We start from the raw sequence: 10,363 nt of genomic DNA, 5'->3' as shown, positions 1-10,363 counted from the left end.
TCCAAAAACAATCAACAGAACAAGCCTCCTTCTTTACAGCAGCAAAAGCACAATACAGTTCATGACTAACTTACCTAACTACGGAAGCTACACATAGATCTGCACTAAGAACAGTTATTAAATAAAGGAAAGATTAATTGAAGATGTTAATACAGTCATATACCCAACACACATGAGGAATAACTAGTAGCTTCATCTGCTAAGGCACTTTTCTTCCCAGGCTGCCTGCTTTACATAGTTGCAGAATGGGGCAAAGCGAGGCAGCAATGGTTACTTGGGAAGCACATGCTGTAGTGGGTCCATGAAGTAGGAACCTGAACTTAGATGAATGAGATTAAAATTCCAGAATTAGTACCCAAGAAGTTACCAATTTAAAATATCTGTGAATTAATACTCAATACCCACCCTTTAGGCGTTTGCTCACTATAGCAAATACTATGATAGCTTTTAACTCAAATTTTCTTCTGTTTCTACTGCAAACAATAGCACAGTGAAACTGTTTTATGATTAGGCTTTTGCAGCCAAATGAGTTTTATTAGAGTTAGACCTAGGAAAGGTGTTAGTTCATACAGTTATATTTTGACTTCAGACTTCAGGCTTGCTAATAACAGAGAACTCAACACCACGCTTGTTGAGGCGATCAATCAGTTTTGTTTTGGAGAAGGCGGCTCCTGGAGAATATACACCACCCCTGTTAGTGAAAATCAAAAAGGAAAAACATCAGTGGCACAGTGATGGAGGGACACTTTTGTGAAGCTAGAGATGTGCTTCCCTGACTAAGAAAGAAAAAGCCATTTTGTCTGAGAAGAGAGCAGGTGAGGCATTTGGCAGGGTGGTTATAATCATAGGTTCATTTCTGCATCCAGCAGGCTCCGTAGGAACCACTCCATTAACTGAACATAATGACATTGATGCAAAGGCCTGACTAAAAGCCTGTGACTACATCCCTTCAAACTGATCAGCTGGTGAAGAGCAAGTGGCTTTAATCAGCCTGTGATGAAGCATCTCCCTTGCACAGCCAGCTGGGTGAGGTAACACAAATCCACAGGGCTGATTAAGTGTATTTTCAAAGAAACATTTGCACACAGTAGCTGTAAGGGAGAGCAAGCTGCTCAGCATGGGAAGGTTCTTACCGTTTAGGCAGAGAAGCTGTATCTTCCAGAAGAGACAGACCTGCTTGAACCATTGCAATTGGTGTAGCAATATATCCAGGCTCTGGCAAAAAAAAAAACAACAAACAAAGCAAAACAAAACCCCCCAATGAAATACAGTGTGTTGAAATGCAGAATGTAATCTTGCTCTTCCCTACAGCACTCTGAATAATAATGTCTTTGGCAATGAAACAGCCTTTCCCATTTAAGAACAGCTTTTTTAACCTAGTAATCAGACCAAGTAGCTGGTGAAGTCCTTAAGATCTAATCCAGACAAATACTGCTTCACACAATGGCCTCTAACCACACAACTGTGAGTGACCACATCATGGTGACAGAGGGCTCTCTGACACAGCAAGAGCTTTCCCCATCCTGTGCTTAAATTCAGAATTTTACCATGAAACTTGCATTCTGCCACATTTCTAGTTATTTAAAGAAGCTATGCTACAGCAACTCCTTTCTGAATGTACATTCTTGCCCTCTCCAAACTTCTGGTGTCACCTCCCCTTCAAGGAATGACCTGAACAGAAGTATGTGACAATTAGAAATTATACCACACTGGACCTGTTTAGGTTCACTCTCAGGGAACTGGAAATAAACAAAGCACTAAGTCCAGGCTGTAACAACTAAAACCTATCCTTTAAGCCCTCTTCCTCCAATAGGTCTGCTCTGCAAAAATGAAAATTAGACCAGGGAAAGTCAGAGGAAAGAGAATGACACGAATGCAGGTGAACTGACTATTTCAAAGAGCAGGTCACAATGAATTCTAGTATCCAAGTTAATACACCATAAAGGCTGTTGCCTTTGTTCATGTTGCCAATGCTTCTCAAGGGTGAAAGGGACAGCAGTGCAATCATAAATGTATTTTAGAGCAGGGAATGCTAGGCAAAAACAGCTGCTACTAACACATACCTGGTCCTTTCACTTCAGTGCAGATCTTCACATTTGGTTTGCCTTTCTGGGGATCCTGTCCCTCACTGTAACCCTCACCAAAGAAAGTCATTGTAAAAGAGGTTCCATCCATCTGTAGTGGACAAGACAAGCATGGTCACCAAAAGAGAAACCAACTGCTACCAGGAAAGCACAAGTAGTAAATATAAATATCCAAATTCTCTATATAGAATCCTGCCAAATACTATAATCCATTTAAACATGAGAGGAGTTATTTTGAATTACTGCTTAACAGGTAAAATCTAAATTTTTAATTGCTTCCATTTTGTTGGCACTCCTTGTACTAAAGTCTGTTCTCTCACCACCTTCAGTCCTGGGTTTTTCCTAATCAGTCTCCTTTGGCCATCACCTTTGATAGAGTGCTCTGAGCCATCCATGGGAATACATCAAGCTCAGCAACATTATCCATTCATTCCTCACAGGAATTACACATACTTTGATGTCTAAGAGCAGAAGGCATGACTATTTAAATACTCAGTAACTATCTGAACAGGCACACACAGCATGCATTTGGGCCTAGAGAGGAAGCCTATGAAGAGAGGCTGAGGTCACTGGGTCTGTTCAGCTTGGAAGAGACTGAGGGAAACCTCACTCAAGTTACATCTTCCTTGTGAGGGGAAGAGGAGGAGCAGGCACTGATCTCTTCTCTGTGGTGACAGTGACAGAACCCAAGGAAATGGCCGGAAGTTGTGCCAGGGCAGGTTTAGGTTGGATATTAGAAAAAGTTCTTCACTCAGAGGGTGGCTGGGCACTGAACAGGCTCCCCAGGGCAGTGCTCACAGCACCAGCCTGACAGAAGCTCTTGGTCAATGCTCTGAGGCACATGGGGTGAATCTTGGGGTGTCCTGTGCAGGGCCAGGAGTTGGGCTTTGATGATCCTTGTGGGTCCCTTCTAACTCAGAATATTCTGTGATTGATTTAGAAATTATTTCTCTGAGGCTAAGCAGTTGACTCTAAATTACTATTCCACCATTACTACAACAAATGTTTTCTGTAACTGTGGTAGAAAACAGTCAGTTACCTGCTTCTGGGTTGGTCCTTCCTTTGTGAAGTATCCACCAGAGAAAAATTTCGGGTACTGTATGAATAAAGGAGAGAAAAAAAGAGAAGAAAATTACAAAGAAAGACCAACAGTAAATTAGAGGGTGGGGGGGGGAGGTATCTCCAAACACTAAAGCATTTTGTGTTTTGAAAACTTACTTTTGTCAGAAGTTTTCTTCCAAAGTTAAACTTCACCAGAAGAAGAAATAACATGCCCATAAACATCAGCTTGAGAACAGAGCCAAGACCACCTAAAGTCACGTAAGCGCCATACTGGACCTGTAGCAAGAATGTATTTCCAGTGATAGGATTTACATTAGGTTTTTCCATCAACTGATTTTTATAAATCAATCTACCCCCTAAGTAAGATGCAGTTGTTTCATACAACATATATCAGTTTAAATAGGGCCTTAAGCAATTGTCTTAGTTCAAGGAACGGTTTGAAGAATGCTTCACTTTATCATCCTTTCTGGGAAGATGATGTAACTACAGAGTGAAGAGGGAGCATACATGGTAAACAAGAACAGAAAACTTTACAGAAAGATGTGTTTTGGTATCCAATTTCAGCCTTCTCTCCTACATCTTTCTCTTCTCCTCTGTGCTTTTCTTAAAGAGAAACTGAAATAGCAATGGCAAGCCTTTCTCATTTGTAGGTTCCAAGTGTATTTTTAAAGCACCATCTCACCCTCATCACTTAACTGATGCCTGTGATTTCTGCACAGCAGTTACACAGATTTTTGCAGCTCATCTCTCAGGAAACCATGGCAAACAAAAATTAATCATCTTTTCCACCACCATTACTTCATACTGCCTGTTCTCTGCACACTGGAGACCCAAGCATCAAAGAAATCTTAAGATATAAATGAGCAGCCTATGAATTCTTTATCAGAATATTTACTACACTATACTGAGCTGGCTATAGCTACCACAGACTACAATTATGATGCTTTTAGAAGCTCTACTGATACAACAAGAAAAGTCATTGCACAGAGACAGAATTTAATATATTTATCATGAAGGCTACTTTTCAAATATTTCTGAGACTCAAGAACTCCCTACAAATACATGCCCAGAAATCAGACAGCAGGAGAACCCGACAAGACAATCTCATAACTCTCATGCTACCAGCCAAAGGCAGGCTCATCAGCCACAGTCTCAAGTAGCATGAAACAGCCCAGTGCACTCAGGAGACAGAGTGTGCAAGTAACAGTAACTTACAGGTGTTTGCTGCAACTCGGTGTGCAAATAACGCTGAGTCCTTTTCACAACAGAACCATCAGATCCCATGAATGTAATGCAGTACTCCTTGAATTCTGGACTGTAGAACAAAAATCCTCTGCAAATGGAAAAACGATTCAGTCAGAAAAAAAGTTCCAATTTTCACACAAACTGAAAGAAACTGACCATAATGGCGTTACCATTACCAGTTTTCTCTCAAGAATTTTTGTGACATTATCTCTTTTCACTGGAAGCAAGCAATTCCAAATACATGCCAGGCTCACTCAAAATTCACTACATATCACTATATATAATTCACTATATGCACTATATCAAGGATGAATTTAGTAATCAATGTAATAGTCTTCATTTTTTTCCTTCCATGCTACTAATCACTTCTGAAATCAAAAGTTTCCCATGCCACTAAAAATCCTTTAGAACGCGTTAACTTTGAGACCCAATAAATGTTGGGACATGTTCTCTTTTCAGTAATAAACAAACAAATCAGTAAAACTGAACTTCAGTTCCACCAGATGAGCTACATACTAAAGTCCTAAATGCATCTTTTTAGTATTTAATCCTATAGCAGTCTGTATCATAAATACCGGAGACCATATATTCCGCATCTTATGCTTATACCTTTTTTTAAGCTTTGCACCAACTACTGGAACAGGGGCATATCCAATCTGTTTGCGGAGCTTCTTCAGGTTGTCTTCATCTGCAAGGCCATAGACAGCTGACTTCCAGGTCCCATCGTGTACAGCAACACCCTTGTGACAGACCACAAAACAGTCACTAGTTCAGTGTTTAAAGATTTCATGGATTTTTTTAGTTATACTACAATCACTACATGTATTACAATTATTACATATAAAGGTTATGATGATAGTATATTGGAATGGTGTGGGTTGACCTTGGGGATGGATGCCAGGTGCTCACAAAGACACTCTGTAACTCTCCTCCTAGCTAAGATAGGGAGAGGAGAAAATAAGATGGAAAAATCCCTTATGTGTCAAGATAAAGGCAATTTACTAAAGCAAAAGCTGCACATGGAAGCAAAGTGTAGTAGTAAAACTGCCCCCCTACCCCCAGCCTTTCTCTCCTCCTTTCCCTTAGCCTTTATTGCTGAGCAGAACTCACACAGAATGGAATATGCCTTTGGTCAGTTTGGGACAGCTCTCCTGGCTGTGTCCCCTCCCAGCATCCTGCCCACTCCAGCCTATGGGGTGAGGGGGGAATGCTGCAGAGGCAGCCTTAGTGCTGTGCCAGCACTGCTCAGCAGTAGCCAGAACACTGCTGTGTTACTGACATCTCTGTGGCTGCCACACAAACACAGCACTGTGAGGGCTCCTGGGGGAAAATGAACTCCAGATCAGCCAGACCTGACCCAATCTCCACCCCTCATTCCACATGACTGGCAACATACTCAGGATCCACAGAATTTAATGCATATCTTAGCTCTTCTAAACATCTCAGTGTAATTAATTCTCATTACTGAAATCCTTTCTTACCAACACTTTGAACTTATGCTATATATTTAAATATGTCTTCACACCCAACATATAGATTTATACATTCCCATTAACTACTATCCCCTGTTCCTTAACAGATACTACCCTCCCATTCCATGGGCCTCCTCCACTCCTCCAGATGTTTTTAAGGACAAAAATGGTTTGTAAGGCAAGATGGGTGTCCATGCCAGGAGCAGCAGTGCTTAGTGTTGGGCATCAAGACTGGCTTGGATCATTGTTGCATTGTTTTAACAACAACATTAGAATTATTACATATATTACACATTAATACAATTACTACCTACAGGTATTATCATTACATTACATTGAAACAACTCTCCCCCCACCAACAAACAAAAAATCTAAACAGTCTAACAGTAGGATTACTGGCAATACACTGTGGACCTGTTACAGTTTCACTTGTGTAAGAATCCTTCCCACATCCCTGCAAAAGCAAAATAATTCTTGTAACAGCTTACCAGAGCAAAGTGTAGGTAGACAGCTCTGCAAGCAGACCTTACAAAAGGGTGTTTGCTTAGGGTACTTTTAGTAGCTCCTAAAGTTCTTAGACTTATCATCAAAGACCTGTCAGTTTGCTCCTTGGTCTGACTTAATGTAGCAACAGTTATTCTGACAGGCTGTGGTGATGTTATCACAAATAATCCTGAGTTTCAGGAAGGGAGAAACCAACTAACCTCAGGCCCAGATTTCACTGACAGGAAACTCTCGACAGCAGTCAAGGTGCCTGTAAGGAAGGGGAAAACATTACTTGGCACATGCAATCATTAGGCTGCAAAGCCAGAGAACGCTCTGGTAGACTCAAACCAGCAGGCCACTGACATTATCAGCTGAAAAAGCAGAGTTACATCTTCATCTCAAAGCAAAATAATGTAACATTAAGACACACAGGTATTTGAGTTAACAAGTATTACATTTCTTGTGTAAATTACTTCAATACAGGTCACTACTATTATCTCCATTTTTTTATTTATCTAGTTAACGAGATAATGTAAAAAATTCATTAAAAAAAAAAAAGGAAGTAATATTGAGAGCCACATTTAGTTTTCCCCCAGGTTTCAAAATAAAGGCTGATGTAGGCTGCAAAAGTGAACATCAACTTAAAAATTTTGGTACACCCAAACTATAAAAAACCCACCACCAAAACAAAACAACCCACAATCCCCCCCCAAACCACACAAAATATTCCCAAATATTTAATTTTAGCATAGCTTAAAATAGTTTTGCAAAGAACGCTTAGCTTGATGAACAGCAGAACAACACAATGCCTCCGAATTCTGATTTGATTTGCTTTGCTTAGGTCCTTCTGAGATTGGAAAATTGTATTTGTATAGATAAATTTCAATATAGCAAGAAACTGGATAGACAGGGGTAATGCCATAAAGTCAAAATAGGAAGAGATAAAAGACATCTTTATTCAAAACAGGTATCAAACATCACATTACAACCTTGTGAACATCCAGATACTCATTTCCATGCCTTGTTTCTCCTCCAGTCAGATTTGAATTGAGGTTTCTTCAATTGAATGCTGACTCCAATGTAAACTAATCTCATTTAGCAGCCTTTTTAATAGTCCATAAAAGCAAAACATTTGGATATTCTTATGGGCCCTCCCAACTGAAAGTCAGACCTGATGAACAGAGTATCCTCATCTGGGATCAGGATCAAGTGCTATTTACATGGAATTAAATCCTCTCACGTATTTTCTTAAATATACTTCTCTTTCAGTTACCCTCTAGCTGCTTTTAAAGTAAAAGGCACTGTATGGCACTGTCCTGCTACTTACACTCACATAACAGCTTCTCAGAGCTTGCAGCTGAAAAAGGAAACTTTTTGGAGGGGACCCAGGAGCATCACCCAGTCCAGCCCTTGTAAGTGAATGGCCCACAGGGGATGGAACCCACAACCTTGGTGTTGTTAGCACCATGCTCTGAACAACTGAGCTCATCACACTGCCCTGCTGCTCATCAGTGAGCAACATGACCATGAACCTCCCCTACCCAATGACCCATCCAATGGGAACATGACTTTGAATTTCTCTCTACCACATTTGGTTGAAAAACTCGTCACCTGGTAAATGCAGGCAAAAAGAGACACTGAAAGTTTCCAAGGGACCACTGCTGCTTTAGGAAACCAGATATGCATAATCTGCATTCCTTTTTTACCATAAAAATTCACTTATTCTAGTCACCTTTCAACTTGTCTTTGGTGTACAGTACTCCCATATCCGCTGGTATGGAGTCAAAGCCACAGCTTCCAACGACATACACTCCCTTTTCTGCAGCCTTTTCATTGTATTTCAGGAACATTCCTTCCAGAAACTGAAACACAGCCAGAACAAATATTTTAATCTGAAATTCATTCTTGGCCATACCCAATATTAGCCATCAGTGCTTCACTGTGACATCATAGCACCCTCCATGCTTCAAACCGAGTATTTTTGACAAATATATACAATTCCTGTAGCATGAAAGTTTCACAGCAGTGAAAAGGAAAGTACAAAATTCCTATGTACTCTTGTGTACAGAATCACAACAGAGGCTTGAAGCAGAATTCAGCAATTTGGTATTTCCACAGAGAACCAAAGAGGCTCCTGTCTTAAAAGCAAGAAAACTGTACAACTAAGTGTACTTTAAAATAATTACTGCATCTTAAAATCGTAGATCAGGAGGCAAAATTTGTCTTCATGTTGAGAAACATTAGCAGAAGCATGAAACATACTAAACAAACACTCCTTTTTCAGAGCCTTGATAAAAAGTAGTGGTTTTTTTACTATCACATACCTGAGGTTCTCCACTAATGTCAATGCAGCTTGCACCATTTTCAACACAAGCTTCTACCACAGGTTCTCCAAAGAATCTATACTATAGAAGGAAAGAACACAGGATGTAACAAAAGAAAACCCCCACACCACAACTCACTCAGTGTGCTTTACCTAAAGTACATCTCTGCAATAAAAGTGAACCTGGTGGCTATCGATTTTTCTAAGTGGGGCTAAAATTCAACAGCACTTCTGTTTCTTGGGAGTGTGGGGAGAAGAAAACATAAACTTGATTGCTGATAATGGAGCCTGCTGCAGACTACTGCACCTGATTTCTCTCATAAAATCAGATCAGATTACCAAGACCAACTAAACACTGCCACTAATTTCACTTTACACTTTCTGCACTCCTATTATCAGCATATTCTCTTCTTAAACACTTTGAATTTCAAAGACATCGTCATGAGCACTCTGATGCTCTCACTGCCCTGGAAATACTGCCACTGTCGGTGTTAAAAGGGCCAAGCGCCTCTGGCAGCAAGCCTGGGGGCCCCTTTTCCAGCTCCATGCCTGACCACTGACATTCCGGCCCAAACTTCCCCATCAGTATCTTAGGCCGTCTATGAAAGACCGAAAACCAACCCGGCTGTATTTCAGCGCGGTGACCTGTCCTGGAGCGCCCACGGGAAGCCCTCGGGGCACTGCAGTGCACGGCTGTACCTGAACTCCGGGCCCGAATTCCAAGGGCCGCGCTGTCCCTGCGGGGCAGCTCCCCGGGCCCCGGGCAGGAGGAGGAGGAGGAGAGGGAGGCCTCGCCAGTCCCCGCACTCACCGGGCCCACGCAGTTGAGCACCAGCCGTGTCTGCCTCGCCATGGTGGCCAGCGAGCCCGCGTCGCCCACATCGCAGAGCAGCACGCCGACCTCCTCGCCGGGCGCCTCCTTCCCTGCGCACCGAGACCGCCGTCACCGACACCGCCACCGCCACCGCTCCGCCCGGGCCGAGCCCCCTGCTCCCCGCTCCGCTCCCGGGCCCGTCCCCGCGCCCCCCGGCCCGGCCCGGCCCGGCCCGTACCCAGGCGCTGTGCCGCCCGCTGCAGCACCGCCCGCAGCTTCTCGCGGCTCCGCCCGGCCACGGCCCAGCGCAGGCGGCCGCCGCACAACTGCCCCTCGCCGGCCGCCGCCGCCGCCGCCGCCCGCGCCACCTCCTCCACCACGAACTGCCCGGTGAAGCCCGAGGCGCCGAACACCACGATGTCGTAGAGCCGCCCGGCCGCGGCCGTCTTGGTGCCGCCGCCGGCCGCCATGGGGAGAGCAGGCTTGGCACTGGCGGCGGCGCCGGGCAGCGCTGGCATGACGGGCCCGTCCGCTCCGCCCCGCGCCCCGCCCCGGGCCCCGCCCGCGCCTCACGGAGCCGCCCGAGCGGCCTGGGGCGGCCTGCGCTCCCCCGCGGGGCCAGGGCGGGGCTGCGGCCTCTCGGGCCGTGAGGGAATGGCGTGTGCCAGGGCAGGGCCCAGGGCGCCCGGAGCCCGGCGGCGTAAGCGGCGTTTATAGTCACCACAGAATGATAGAGTGCTTCGGGTTGGAAGGGACTTGATGGTCGTCTCGTCTCGTTTCAGTCCCACTGAAAGGGGGAGCAAGGGCAAGGGCACTTTTTACTCGATCAGGTTGCTCAAACCTGGCCTTGGAGCCCTTCAGGGGGATGTGGCATCCA

General features: G+C 44.0%; 1 protein-coding gene across 1 annotated transcript; it reads right to left on the bottom strand.

Annotated features, from left to right (window-relative positions):
- Positions 1–499: 499 nt before the first annotated feature.
- SCCPDH (saccharopine dehydrogenase (putative)) lies at positions 500–9,983 on the bottom strand. The gene is made up of 12 exons (XM_083857104.1): positions 9,725–9,983; positions 9,484–9,596; positions 8,674–8,754; positions 8,082–8,211; positions 6,568–6,617; positions 5,001–5,131; positions 4,362–4,479; positions 3,303–3,422; positions 3,124–3,180; positions 2,064–2,175; positions 1,134–1,215; positions 500–691 (listed from the first exon to the last, which is right to left on the bottom strand). Exons 1-12 carry the CDS (start codon positions 9,954–9,956, stop codon positions 586–588), a joined length of 1,332 nt encoding a protein of 443 aa, XP_083713230.1. The 5' UTR covers positions 9,957–9,983; the 3' UTR covers positions 500–585.
- Between the last annotated feature and the right edge of the window lie 380 nt (positions 9,984–10,363).

This window comes from Zosterops lateralis (genome assembly GCF_965231275.1).
Source record: "Zosterops lateralis genome assembly, chromosome: 3".
Taxonomy (NCBI): Eukaryota; Metazoa; Chordata; class Aves; order Passeriformes; family Zosteropidae; genus Zosterops; species Zosterops lateralis.
This window is presented reverse-complemented; position numbering and strand designations above follow the sequence as displayed.